At 53.4% G+C, this 14,519-nt stretch overlaps 1 protein-coding gene across 1 annotated transcript in view; it reads right to left on the bottom strand.

Moving 5' to 3' along the window:
* PTPN23 (protein tyrosine phosphatase non-receptor type 23) overlaps positions 1 to 14,519 on the bottom strand; it is a 44,854-nt gene that overhangs the window by 11,764 nt on the left and 18,571 nt on the right. The window contains exons 4-14 of the mRNA XM_084620437.1: positions 11,433 to 11,509; positions 9,752 to 9,801; positions 8,155 to 8,286; positions 6,501 to 6,581; positions 4,998 to 5,129; positions 4,652 to 4,699; positions 3,702 to 3,758; positions 2,162 to 2,220; positions 1,573 to 1,652; positions 982 to 1,096; positions 316 to 381 (exon numbers count right to left, since the gene is read on the bottom strand). Of these exons, the coding sequence (XP_084476563.1) occupies positions 316 to 381; positions 982 to 1,096; positions 1,573 to 1,652; positions 2,162 to 2,220; positions 3,702 to 3,758; positions 4,652 to 4,699; positions 4,998 to 5,129; positions 6,501 to 6,581; positions 8,155 to 8,286; positions 9,752 to 9,801; positions 11,433 to 11,509 (897 nt within the window). The remainder of the gene's footprint in view (positions 1 to 315; positions 382 to 981; positions 1,097 to 1,572; positions 1,653 to 2,161; positions 2,221 to 3,701; positions 3,759 to 4,651; positions 4,700 to 4,997; positions 5,130 to 6,500; positions 6,582 to 8,154; positions 8,287 to 9,751; positions 9,802 to 11,432; positions 11,510 to 14,519) is intronic.

Genomic DNA, 14,519 nt, shown 5'->3' with positions numbered 1-14,519 from the left:
CTCAGTACTGACTCAGGAAAGGGCAGCATGTACCGAATTGCCTGCCCCATTTCCTTCAGTGCCTTGGGTCACCCTTGGAGACCTGCCGTCCCACCACACCAGGTCAGGGGAGGCACTATTGCTGAGAGGTGACCTTGCACTGGGCCATGGCTGAAGGGAGCAGAGCTCACTTCCCATCAGCTGGGATGGGGAAACGCAGAACAGCGAGGCAATGGGGGACCCCCGCACTGTCGGGTGTGCACTGGCCAGGGACCAACTCCATCCACACCAGCGAGGAAAACCCCACACGCTAGCGCAGTCTCAGAGCACACATACTCCAGGACTTCATTCTTGGCCTCGATCTTCGCCATCACTTCTCTCAGCAGCTTGGCCTTCTCCTCACTAGGACAGACGAGAGAAAACCCCTCAGCACCCAGACCAACCAAGGTACTTACAATCACTGGGCCCTATGCTGCGTACCCTGTTCAGGACTCGAACCTTCCTCAGGCACTCCAGGAGCAGGCTGAGCCGGCCCTATGGCTAGCCAGGGGCTAGCACTGCCCTGTTCCAGCAGCTCCCGGAGAGCCAGGCTGGAAGAAGCGAGCAGGTGAGAGCCGAGGAAGAAACACTCAGGACTGGAGACACTGGAAGGGCCCTTTCAGGCAGGCACAGCCGAGTGTCCAGTTTCGGCTGCTCCCCTACAAGGTGCTGGGGACCCAGCCCCTGGTGGGGAGGGGGTGGGGGGTTCTGATTTGTTTGGGGAGGTCTCAGGTGAGTTCAGCCTCCTGCAGTTCCCATTCACCTCGGCGTGCTGAGTGCTGGACACGTCCTCACCAGAGCCACAAGCCCCTGCTCGAGAGAGATCGCCACATTTCTGGCAGGGAATCACTGGACCCAGCTTCCTGGCCCCTGAGGCAGGATCCACACCCTCCCGTTACTGAGCGCACAGATGCCCCGGGGCTGCCTCGAGAAGTACTTGCTATGGAGATCCCCTCCACTCACCTGTACAGCGAAGATGCCTCATGGGCGGCCATTGGCACCAGCTTGGCAAAGATATCCGGGCCCGTGACAGCTGGGTCGGTGGGGTTGACGGGAAGGGCCTTCACCAGGGTGGCACCTGAGTATAGAAGAGAACAGCCTGACACCGATGCCTGCGAATTATTCAAGGACACAGGATTTCCCTTCGTGCCCAAAGCTGTTTTTCGGGCTGCGCCTGCCACCAAACACAGATCAAAGCGGCCAACAGCTGTTCGCCTCCAGCAGGTGCTGTGGAGACCCTGGGAGCAGGAAGTCCCTGGCGTGAGCGCCATCAGTGGTGCCAAGGGGTTGGAGACCGGTACCAACCCCCCCTGTGCTGCTGGGGCAGCGTGTTCTCATCGCTGCCCATTACCAAGATACCTGAGCAAAGCGCAAAGTGCTTCCCTTTCGGAGAGGCTTCTTCCCCACTCGGACCACCCCCCCCCACACACACACACTCCAGCCCGCAGCACGGATTGCGCGGGGCTGAAGCTTTATGCACCAACCACAGTGTGGTTTTGCAGAGCTGCGGGCAGCAGCAGAGGGATGGACGTGCCCGGGTCTGGCCTGCCTTACCTTTCACTGACTGCAGGGTGTCCAGCGCAGGGACAGCTTCATGATAGATGAAGTCATTGTCCTTCTTGGCCGAATTGTACCTACAAACAGTTGAAGTGTAAGTCCAGGGAGGGGAAAGGTGGACCGGCTGGGACTCAAGGAGTGAGCTTGCTGGGTTAGGTGGGCAGGAGCCTCACGAGGGGTGTTTTGCTGCCCACCTGACGCCCCCAGAAGACACTATCTGCCATCTCTATTCTACAGGCTGATCCTCACCTGCCATTCAGTGGGTACAACCCCACCCAGTTCCCTCTGGGGAGAGGATGGGCCACATGTGACAGACATTAGCTAGTCACTTAACAAGCTGCTCACAGCACTGAGATGCTACGGTGCGGACAGCGTGAGAAGACCCTGTACAGATCTACACTCACCAGCAGCACATGTGAATTTGGCCCTAGATACGGAGACCCTACACAGAGAAAAGCATGTGCCAAAGCTCCCCACAGTGAGTGGCGGCGGCGGGGGCGGGGAGGGAGATTCAGCAAAGAGGTTTGACCCCAGAGAGCCTAGAGACAGACTCCAGTCCCAGAAGCAATTCTGGCTGCAGACTCACTTTCCCCCAATCACATCCAGGGTGAATCGCAGGGCTTCCTGCACCATTTCAGGCTGACCCTAGAAGAGGCAAAAAACATGAGTTAACACAGGCAGTCCTGCCACATCACTGCAGTCTATGTAACACGCTGAGCCGCCCTTCTGAATGCTGCATCCTGCTGCCCTCCACACACCAAGCCGTGATCTGAAGGCAGAAGCAGCCTGGCAGCCCCTCACTGCTCCCCTATTTCCCCCATCCTACTTCCAGAATGAGCAGCCGGCGGAGACGAAAGGAGCAGTGAACAGCTCAGAGCTGCAGTTGCAGGCTCCCTGCAGACTCTGGCAGGCACCAGCCCTTGGGTGCATTCTGGTCGCATTCTGCAGGCTGACTTGTTATTCACAACGGACAGCTGGGATTCGGAGCACCACAAACACAAGGCGGGTCGATCCTGTGCCAAACTTGCATCCCATGCCCCAAAGGGAGTTTTACCCCCGACTTCGGTGGGGGCAGAGACAGGCCAATGCCAAGAGCTTTTCAACAGCTTCTCCAGGTCTCCGTGCAACAGAAACACCACCTACTTCTTGTCTGCATCACGTGATGTAAATGGGCCAAATTCACCAGCTGGGCAGCGGGTTCAAGACACTGTAGTAAAATCATGAATGAGTCCGGCCCGGCCCCCCCCCCCCGAGCTGTAGAACACATCTGGAGTCAGTACTACAGTGAGTGGGGGTCAGACGCAGCCTCCAGTAGAAACTTAGGGCTTTACCGTATGGACCAGGGCTGTGTTAAACCAGCAAGTTCCTTCTTTGCAATGGAGGATGTCAGTTAAGCCCCACGCTCCCCCCATGGTCCAACATGTGAGAGGCACGTAGGCTCCTAGGGGCCAGGGAAGGAGAGGACACCTTGTTGAAGATCCAGAATGGGCTTTACTCAGTCTTAGTGCAAGAGCCAAAACTCCCATTAGACCTAGAAACCAGGAGGCACCAGTCTTAGGTCTCAGCATTCACAAATCCCCCGGGCAGGAGACAGACCCCCTGCTGTACTGGAAAAGCAGGACCTTGAGCTTTCCAATGGCAGAGGATTCATTTCAAACCCTGGATGACTGTAAGGCAGGCTTTAAAAGTCACATCATTCTGATTACCACCGCCCCCACAAATTCTCACCTATTCTAGTGACCAGTCTTCTTGGTGCCAAGAGATGGGCTACGTGGAACCTGGTACCAAGAGGTCTTTCTCCCTAACAGTGCACAACTGCTCCCTATCGTCAAGCAACGGGGCTTCCGCCACCTCCCTTGGAAAGTTCTTCCACAGAGCTGGTGCTTGGAAAGTTTCCTTGAGAGCTGCTGGAAACCAACGTTTTGCACCATCTGAAAGCTAGCCAGCCCTGCTCCGATGGCACCGAGCAGATGTCTCCTTCTGAAAGTGCGCGAGGCTGCTACAATCTTTGGAGAAAGTGCACAGCTGGTTGCTCACTACCAGCACTCTCAAAACCTGTATTTTGAGCACTGATCCCAGAGGGTTTTTTAAAGACCATCGGTACCATGGACAAGAAAGCTGCTTACCTTTGCCAGTTTGATAGCTTCATTGAGTTTATCCAGAGCGCTCTGGAAGTAGACAACCTGCAGAGAAAGCAGAGATAAGTTCTGCCAAACTCCTCTACAAGCTGGGAAGGAATCACAAGAGCACACACACTTGCTGTGCCACATGCAGCCAAACAGGCCAGCGAACCCTCTGTAAAGATACCTAGGACAATCCAACGCCATTAAATACAGTGGGGACTTCTAAGAAGAAGGAACAAATTAATAGCACAATCAAGCAACCCAGATGAAGGTACTCTGCCCGTGAGACACCCAGGGGCCATTTTCTAGAGAAGGACGGTACGTGAGAAATGCAGTGCCCCACACAGCCACGTCAGCAATCCAGCTATTGCCATCACATGCTGCTGTCCCTCCAGGCCAGGTTCCAGAGCGGGTGTTCCCACGAGTAGACGAGTCTCACATCCTGCGTTTGAGATCTCTGGAGGTGCCTGCACTGCACCCAATGGGAATCACATGGAAAATGGCAATCATGCAAGTGTGGATTCTCTTCTGAGAACAGGGTCGGAAAGTCACATCCACCGGCATACGCAAGCTTTCAGCCTTAACTCTACCCCTGCTGGGGGACAGCTCCCTCCGTGGGCAGCACACCTGCGTGGAGTTTTAGAACAAAAGAACAAGCCTCGCTGGAAATGTACACAGTAACAAGAAAGATGGTGCCCGAGTTCATGTGGAGTACGGGAGGCCGATCCGCTATTTGCCTCATGGATTGGTGCAGAAGCAGCAGGGGCTTCCAAGTTACAGTTTAATAGACACCAAAGCTTTCAATGTATCCACCGTATCATGGACAGTTGAGTTCCCCCCGTGTAGCCCAACCTCTTCAAAGGGTAAAGGCCAAGCCCACATGAGATGGGACTTGGTTTACAGCTGGACTGCAGGAGGATTAACCAACCCAAAGCAGAAAAAGTTTTACTTACTCGTTCTCCAAACTTCTGCTGCTCCTCAGCCTGTTTCCCCATATGCAACTGCAAGGAAACACAGCCGCTGATGGCAGGGGCCCTCATTCAGGGACGGGCTCAAGAGGAACTGACTGAAGCCCTACAAAGCCAGCCAGGGGACGCTCTACAGGAGACTGCATTTCGCCAGTCTCCAGGTACACTCAGGAACTCCACGCCCATGGGGACCACACCACCACCTCCCCCCGGCGGGTTTACGCAGCCACAGCCACCCGCAAGCGGAGGGATGCAAGGGGGGCTGCTGCTGCTGCTCTGGGGCGGCCAGGGTGGGTCTCCCCCGGGGCGCAGCCTCATTCTTCCCACTCACATGGGCGACGGCAGCAAAGTAGTAGATCTTCATCTGCACCAGCTTCTTCCAACCCTTCTGAATCTTCCCCAGCAGCGAGGCTGTGCCCGAGTCCTCCAAAGCCCGGCAGGCCTCCTTGTAGTAGTCCACCACCTACATGGAGAGAGCCGGTCAAGAGGCATCTCAGGGTGGATTCACAGCATCAGAATCCCAAAAGAAAGCCCTAGCGCCAGTTAAGAACATAAAAGAGGCCAGACTGGGTCAGGCCAAGGGTCCACCTAGCCCAGTGTCCTGTCTGCCGACAGTGGCCAGTGCCAGGTGCCGCGGAGGGAGTGAACAGAACAGGGAATCATCAAGTGATCCATCCCCTGACGCCCATTCCCAGCTTCTGGCAAACACAGGCTAGGGACACCATCCCTGCCCAGCCTGGCTAATAGCCATTGATGGACCTATCCTCCATTAACTTATCTAGTTCTTTTTTGAACCCTGTTATGGTCTTGGCCTTCATGACATCCTCTGGCAAGGAGTTCCACAGGTTGACTGTACGTTGTGTGAAAAAATACTTCCTGTTTGTTTGTTTTAAACCTGCTGCCTCTTCATTTCGTGACCCCCTAGTTCTTGTTATGAGAAGGAGTAAATAACACTTTCTTATTTACTTTCTCCATATCAGTCATGATTTTATAGATCTCTATCATATCTCCCCTTTTTTTCAAGATGAAAAGTCCCAGTCTTATTACTCTCTCCTAATACAGAAGCTGTTCCATACCTCTAATCATTTTTGTTGCCTTTTCTGAACCTTTTCCAATTCTAATATATCCTTTTTGATATGGGGCGACCACATCTGCAAGCAGTATTCACCATCAGGGCATACCATGGATTTATATAGAGGCAATAGGATATTTTTCCATCTGATTATCTATCCCTTTCTTAATGATTTGCAACATTCTGTTTGCTTTTTTGACTGCCGCTGCACATTGAGTGGATGTTTTCAGAGAACTATCCACAATGACTCCAAGGTCTCTCTCTCGAGTGGTAACAGCTCATTTAGACCCCATCACTTTATATGTATATTTGGGATGTTTTCCAATGTGCATTCCTTTGCAGGGAAGTAACGGCAGGCTGGAGTTCTGGCTGCCACACAGCGCCCAGGTATTGCAGCTTACAGGGCTCTCCCTCGGCCGCAGGAATGCCTGAGCCAGCGTCCTCATTCGGACTAGATCGTGTCAAGTTCAGACACTGACTAACTCAAATGATTTGACTTTAAAAGGCTTGGTCTTTAAACCATTACTCGCTTGCCCTCACGCTCTAGCAGAGAGCGAATGTCCCCCACCCTGCCGCCCGTACAGCAGTGACTGTGTATAGGATTTCCTTCTCTGCTTGCAAACCACCTCAGCTGGTTCCCGGGTTTCAGAGATTCCCGTGGAGTTGTTCTTGTACATGGCAGGGCAGCAGGAGGGGATCCGTCTCAATCACGGTTCAGGTGCCCACAGAGCGTAGTGCAGCAGAGCTCCCCAGGTAACTCACCTGGGCGCTGATCCTGGCCACGAGGAAACTCTTCCTGTTGTCCAGCATCGACTTCTCCAGGAGACACTCCTGAGCTTGACCCTTCCAGGAAAAGCAATGGAGACACTCAGCTCTCCCCAGGGCTCCGCATTCCAGGGCTCCTCAAAGTCACCCCAACCAAACTCAGCCAGCCCCCTCTCCCCTGCCCCAAAAGGGTCACTCAGCAGTGGCTCCAGTCTACCATGCTAGAGATGCCGACACCGACCAGCTACAATGCAGAACAAAGCCGAAGGAGCCAGAACAGCTCATGGGACTAGCCACGCATAGAAAGCCTCTCCCCTCCATTGCCACTTCAAAGCCAGCCCACCCATGGGAACCCTAAATCACTGTGAAGTGAGCGTACGGATTCACCCCACCGCCGCGTTGGAGGGCTCAGGTGCGAGGCCAAGCACAGACTGAATGGCCTTGGAGACCGATCTCCCCTCTAACTTCCAGGGGCAACCCTAGGACTGAGGTACATTGGTGGGCCCATTTAGGGGACAGGGCTGCACTGGCTCTGGAGATCAGAGCTGAAAAACACAGGTCAGCCCCTGCCAGCGCAGGGCTCTGTCTGCTCAATCCCTAGGGCTGTCAATCAAGTCAAACACTTCCACCACTTCTTTCTCCTAGCTAAAGTGAGCTGGCCACGGAGGCTGGACTTCACCTACGCTCAGCTTAGCTCCAGTACTGCGGCAGTGCGGCTGAGCCAATAAAGCCACCTCATTTGGAGAGTCAAAATCCAAACCCTTCCTCCCTTTCAAGGCCAAAGTGCTGACCAGACAATGGCTATCAGTCTGACGCCTCCCAGAGCTGCACACGAGAATGAATAAAGCAAAGAGCATGCAAGAGGCAGGTGCCATTATAATGGGATCCACTGACGCAGTAAGCCAGGTCAGCTTCCTTCGCACCCACCTCTACCTTTCTCCTCTACAGCGAGGACGACAACGTCAAGGTATTTCCACCTGCTCTGTCAATAGCCCCACCCCCGACCCCTTGGAAACGGGAACCAACTTGTTTCCTTACCACTTTTATTCTCCCCGATTTGACATTTAAAACTCCCTTTGCTGTTCAGGCCATTAGGCTCGAGAGCTCAGTATCCCAGCCTGACAGACTGGGGACTGGCCACTTTCTGAGGAAAGCGAGCAGCCCCCACAATGCATGCAGCCACCCATGCAACCCTGCAGATGGAGAGGAAAATATTCCTCTTGTCCCTGTGTGTGTGTGGGGGGGGGGGGGGCGCGCAGGGGAAGAGAATCAGCTTATGTTCTGGAGCCGGACTCGCAATTCCTCCCCTACATCAGCACTCTGAGATCTCTCCTGAAGAAGGACAGACACCGGAAGCCTCTCTTGGCCACTTTTTGCAGACAATTTCCCTCTAAGCAGACAGCAGGCTTACAATCTGTACGTTCCAAAGTACTGGGACAACTCCATCTTTATCCAGCTCTGTCCAACGGTGGCTCCCACTCCATCTGGCCTTTGAAAAATGAGACAATGCCAGGCCCAATACTGAGCACGTCTCCTTCTCCCCTCGCCTCGTCAGCTTTGGTGAGATCCCTTTAAATGAACTGCATCTAACGAGCCCAGCCACTGGATCCCAGCACGAATGGTGAGCAGCAAAGCCAGCACCCACCCTTACCAGCATGAGGTTGATGTTGAGGTTAAGGATCTGGTGACTCATGTCCACGCTGTACGAGTGAGGGAAGTGATCCCGCAGGTAGGTGAAAGCCCCAGCCGCACACTGGAAATGGGTGCAGGAAACCTTCATGCCCTGGCCAGGGCCGCCGCAGAGGGAGAAGAAACACGTAAGGCTCTAATGCACCCAAGCCAAAGCAGAGGGCACTGCACAGACGCCATCCTGCCTTAGAATCATAGAATATCAGGGTTGGAAGGGACCCCAGAAGGTCATCTAGTCCAACCCCCTGCTCAAAGCAGGACCAATTCCCAGTTAAATCATCGCAGCCAGGGCTTTGTCAAGCCTGACCTTAAAAACCTCTAAGGAAGGAGATTCTACCACCTCCCTAGGTAACGCATTCCAGTGTTTCACCACCCTCTTAGTGAAAAAGTTTTTCCTAATATCCAATCTAAACCTTCCCCACTGCAACTTGAGACCATTACTCCTCGTTCTGTCATCTGCTACCATTGAGAACAGTCTAGAGCCATCCTCTTTGGAACCCCCTTTCAGGTAGTTGAAAGCAGCTATCAAATCCCCCCTCATTCTTCTCTTCTGCAGGCTAAACAATCCCAGCTCCCTCAGCCTCTCCTCATAACTCATGTGTTCCAGTCCTCTAATCATTTTTGTTGCCCTTTGCTGGACTCTCTCCAATTTATCCACATCCTTCTTGAAGTGTGGGGCCCAAAACTGGACACAGTACTCCAGATGAGGCCTCACCAATGTCGAATAGATTGATTACCGAAATTTACCAACAGCCGAGAGATGCAGCAGGATTTCTTTTAATTACCTTTTGCCTTCACGAAACCCCAAATGTTACCATCTTAAGGGCAGTTAAACCTTCTCCTGCCCCAGTTATCCAGGCTTTCATCACCTGGAGACTGGATAACCATGATGCTCTACATGGGGTGACCCCCATGAGACCACTCAGACCCGAGAGGTTGCCAAAAGCACCTACTGCTTATTACTGCCAGAAGCAAGTTACCCCCTTGCTCTGGCTGCCGTCGGGTTCCCAGACGGGGCTGGTGCTGATTTTCAGCTGTGAATTCCTACATGGCTTGGGAGCTGGTCAGCAGAGGGACTCTCTTCCCAGGTGATGCTTCCATGAGCCAGGTCAGCTGGGAGCTCCCCAGGTTGGGAGAGGAGGGAGTGGCTGGCAGGACTCTCCAGGAGGGGTCCTTGCCATCAGGGCACGTGGTCAGGCCCGTCTTTTCCGAGCATCTGCTTGGAGGGTGGGGGAGGTTCTGTTATTGGCTGGAGGGAAGACTGCATGTGGGGTTACATTGGGGTGTTAAATTATGTCAGGGTGCCCAGAGCTTGCCACAGACACTGCTACAGGGTTTCTATAACTATACACAATGTAAAAAAAAATCCTGTATTCATTCCTCCCCCACAGTCCCAGGAATCCCAGCACCTGGCATGAGGGACACAAAAATCTTCAGACTTCAGTAAATGTGACAAGTCCCCACCAGAGATTAGCTATCGCCGACCTTTGTGCTCTCATTGGTTTGAAAGAGACCACCCATGATAAAGGGAGGAACCACGAGGTGTTTAGCATCTTTACCTCCTCGGAGACTCTCTTGTCCATGGCGCCCAGCATGGAATGCAACGCCCCTGTTGGGAAGAGGAAGCTCAGATCAGGCCATTGGCGCATTCCTGCAGCATTAAAGCCCCTCTGCCAGTCTACGACTGACACAGCTACATTTACACTGCACATTTTGTTCCAAAGGCTCCCGAGCCACATAAAACATACAAATAATACCGATCAGTTCAGCTACCGAGAGGCAGCCACTTCTGGGGTGGAGCGCTGCAACCATGCACAGCACCGTAAAACAGTTCAGAACAAGAAATGAAGATTTCCCCCTGCAGTTACAAGGGCTATGGCAATTTGGGGAAGCAGGAACATCCACCTGGAGCTGGGCTTTGTCACAAACACTTGGGGCTACCTTTCTTACTCTTGTACCAGGGCTCTAAAACCCAGTGATCCGGATCTCTATTGCATGTCTCATGGTAAAATTAGCAGCACCCCAAGCGCCACCCTGGAGCATTGGATCCGCACTGACTCAGAGGAAAGAGTGCCCAGCACGTGACTCCATTCTCCATCTTCTCTGGCTCAGCCTCTGGCTCAAAGCCTAAGGGGCCAGACTCAACCCTGGTTTAAGCTAGTGCAAGTCTAGCAACTTTAAAGGGCCGATCTATCCACTAGTACAGACCCCTTTATCGATGCATCTACATCAGCCATTCTCAAACTTTAGCAACCCGAGAACCCCCATTTTGATTTACTTTTTTTGCAGACACCCAAGCCCCCTGCTCAGCCCCAGGCCCCGCCCCCACTTCACCCCATCCCCCCAGGCCCTACCTCCTGCCCCTCCTCTTCCCTGCCTCTTTCCACCCCCTCCCCAAGCATGCCCTGTCCCCGCTCCTCCCTCTACCTCCCACATGCTGCTAAACAGCTGTTCCCCCAGTGTGCAGGAGGCACTGGGAGGGAGGGGGACCCCCGGGGGTCTGCGGAGCCCAGTTTGAGAAATGCTGACCTACACCATTTTAATCCTTGCTCATTTTGATTGTTGACAGCTCACTGAACTAAACTACACCTATTTACATGAGGGATAAACCGGTTTAAGTACAACCAGCTGAATTGGATCAATTTCAAATTGATTTAATTAAACGGGGGCAACTTTTCTCCTAGACAAGGCCTGATTGGCCTGCGGGGGAGGGTGATGCATAGTAATGCTCTGGCTTGTCGTTCATCGATCAGAGTGAAGAGCCCTTCGGAGCTGACCCTGAATATCAGCCTCACCCGCACCGCAGATGCCCGGACTGAAGCCTCACTTGAGGGTCTCGTGCCTGGCACACACAACACAGCCAGGGTTCAGATCTGGCTGGTGTCCTCATGGCCAGCAGAATCCGCCAGAGCCAAGGAAACAGTGGCTCAATTGTCCTCAGTGACCACAGTAACACTTCAAGATGTCATGGGTCTTCTCTCCCAAGGGCCAGCACTTCCAGCTGTGGGCAGCTTCATGCCGACCGTCACCACTGGCTGCGGGCAGATCGGCTGAATGCCCCTGCAGCTGACACCCCTCCCCCAATTGAACAGCAGGACCAGGCTGGACGATGGACCCTGTGGAGAAGGGAATGAGGGCTAGCCAGGGAGGAGGGCATTCTCTGGTGCTAAGCAAACCCCAGGGCACTCTGGGCAACACACATTGCCAAGCCAAGCCAGCAGGTGGGCTCCAGCGCCTTACCGAGGTTATAGAGGATACACGCCTGCTCATACTTGATGTCCTCATGGGTAACTGCCTTGCCAGAGAAGATCTCCGTCCTGTGAACGAGAAGCCCAGGGTTAGCCCCTACACTAGTGAGCTAGCGAGATGGCCAGATGCACAGCCCACAGCCACATTTCCAGGGAAGGCAGATGGCTCACAACTAACGGCTCAGAGCAGGCAAGGGTGATCCAAATGATTTAGACTCACTTTCTTATCTAGCTGGCATAGAGTCCACTCCAAACCGAGTGGGAGATGGGAAGCTGCTAGGTACATAAACCAGCAAGCCCCTATAATGTTTGAGTGGTGCCAGGACCAGTCTTCTTAGCCTACTAGGGAAGTGTTATCTAGTGGTTAGGAGGAGGGGCTGGCATCAGATCTCATCCAAAGCAGGGTCAGGCACATGGGTGGGAGACCTCCAAGGAGCACAGCCGGGAAAGGTGTCACTTGTTCAGTAAGCAGCACTCCTCCCTGCGAGGGGGCACTTGACCGATGGCTCTGTCATGTTTCAGTCCTGCCCACCTGTGGGCATTAGATTTGCCATGGCACTCCGGGAGGGGACAGCCTGATCTTACACGCACCAAAAGCGAGTTCGTGCTGTTTGAACGTGTTTTCAGTTTCACACGCCAAAGCCGCAGACTGGATTTTAACCTGAGGGGCTCTACTAACTGGGGTGTCCCTTGGCAGAGACGAGCGACCGATCTCCCTCCCCTGGCTTGGCCATGCCTTTGAACACCAGGCAGGGACAGAGAACACGTGCTGCTCTGTCCAGGAAGGTGTGTTTCTACACATCAACGGAGAGCAGCCAGCAAGCAGCCCCAGGGGCTGAAATTCCCTCTCGAGCCACAAGCCCCAAAGCCCAGCCTCCACCACTGCCACCAGGCGGCGTAAAACCATCCCTCTTGGTCAGTCCTGTGCCCCCTAGGGCCATCGCTGCACCCTAACGCACTGAAATCCCAGCTGCGGCAGGAAGTGCAATCGCTGGCTGAAAGGTGCTATAAAAAACTCTCAGTTACTACACTGCACTTCTAATAGCTTCTTCCATCCCAGGCTCTCCCAGTACTCCACAAACCTCCACTAATCCTCACGTCCCCGGGGAGGGAAATACTCTTCTCCCCAGCTTACAGTATTAGATCTCTCTCCAGAGTCAGATGCGCATGGCCTTTGGTGGAGAGACTAGAGACGTGGCTCTGCCCGCAGGGCGTTCCAGGCAGGCTCAGAACAGAGGCACGCTGCTGGGCGAGATCACACTGGGTGCAGGAGAAGGACACAGTGAGGCTGGCGGAGCTTGGTCTGGGTTTGTTCCATTGTACAGATCATTGGGAAGGCTGGCAGAGGGAGGGAGTCAGTCATTGGTGGCTGGATGCAGGATCAAGGAGGAGATTCCTAGAGAGGGGGCTGCAGGGAGGGGCACTGGCGGAGCACAGGGACAGGAGGGGAGATGTAGGTGGGGTAGAGCTCAGCAGTATGTGAGCCAGTGGAGGGAACTGGGTCAGGGCAGAGGAAGGTCACGAACAAGGTCAGCTCCCAGACTGCTGCGCTGGGCATCACAAAATGGGGAAGAGATGGCTAGCCCTCTGTGGAGATAGAGGTGGTTAGGGACTATTTAGAAAAGCTGGACGTGCACAAGTCCATGGGGCTGGACGAGTTGCATCCGAGAGTGCTGAAGGAATTGGCGGCTGTGATTGCAGAGCCATTGGCCATTATCTTTGAAAACTCGTGGCGAACGGGGGAAGTCCCGGATGACTGGAAAAAGGCTAATGTAGTGCCAATCTTTAAAAAAGGGAAGAAGGAGGATCCTGGGAACTACAGGCCAGTCAGCCTCACCTCAGTCCCTGGAAAAATCATGGAGCAGGTCCTCAAAGAATCAATCCTGAAGCACTTGCATGAGAGGAAAGTGATCAGGAACAGCCAGCATGGATTCACCAAGGGTAGGTCATGCCTGACTAATCTAATTGCCTTTTATGATGAGATTACTGGTTCTGTGGATGAAGGGAAAGCAGTGGATGTATTGTATCTTGACTTTAGCAAAGCTTTTGACACGGTCTCCCACAGTATTCTTGTCAGCAAGTTAAGGAAGTATGGGCTGGATGAATGCACTATAAGGTGAGTAGAAAGCTGGCTAGATTGTTGGGCTCAACAGGTAGTGATCAATGGCTCCATGTCTAGTTGGCAGCCGGTATCAAGTGGAGTGCCCCAAGGGTCGGTCCTGGGGCCGGTTTTGTTCAATATCTTCATAAATGATCTGGAGGATGGTGTGGATTGCACTCTCAGCAAATTTGCGGATGATACTAAACTGGGAGGAGTGGTAGATACGCTGGAGGGGAGGGATAGGATACAGAAGGACCTAGACAAATTGGAGGATTGGGCCAAAAGAAATCTGATGAGGTTCAATTAGGATAAGTGCAGGGTCCTGCACTTAGGATGGAAGAATCCAATGCACCGCTACAGACTAGGGACCAAATGGCTAGGCAGCAGTTCTGCGGAAAAGGACCTAGGGGTGACAGTGGACGAGAAGCTGGATATGAGTCAGCAGTGTGCCCTTGTTGCCAAGAAGGCCAATGGCATTTTGGGATGTATAAGTAGGGGCATAGCGAGCAGATCGAGGGACGTGATCGTTCCCCTCTATTCGACATTGGTGAGGCCTCATCTGGAGTACTGTGTCCAGTTTTGGGCCCCACACTACAAGAAGGATGTGGATAAATTGGAGAGAGTCCAGCGAAGGGCAACAACAATGATTAGGGGTCTGGAACACATGACTTATGAGGAGAGGCTGAGGGAGCTGGGATTGTTTAGCCTGCAGAAGAGAAGAATGAGGGGGGATTTGATAGCTGCTTTCAACTACCTGAAAGGGGGTTCCAAAGAGGATGGCTCTAGACTGTTCTCAATGGTAGCAGGTGACAGAACAAGGAGTAATGGTCTCAAGTTGCAGTGGGGGAGGTTTAGATTGGATATTAGGAAAAACTTTTTCACTAAGAGGGTGGTGAAATACTGGAATGCGTTACCTAGGGAGGTGGTAGAATCTCCTTCCTTAGAGGTTTTTAAGGTCAGGCTTGACAAAGCCCTGGC

The sequence above is a fragment of the Lepidochelys olivacea genome (assembly GCF_965140295.1).
Source record: "Lepidochelys olivacea isolate rLepOli2 genome assembly, chromosome: 2".
NCBI classification, from domain to species: Eukaryota; Metazoa; Chordata; order Testudines; family Cheloniidae; genus Lepidochelys; species Lepidochelys olivacea.
The sequence above is the reverse complement of the archived record's forward strand: the minus strand, read 5'-3'. Positions and strand labels throughout refer to the sequence as shown.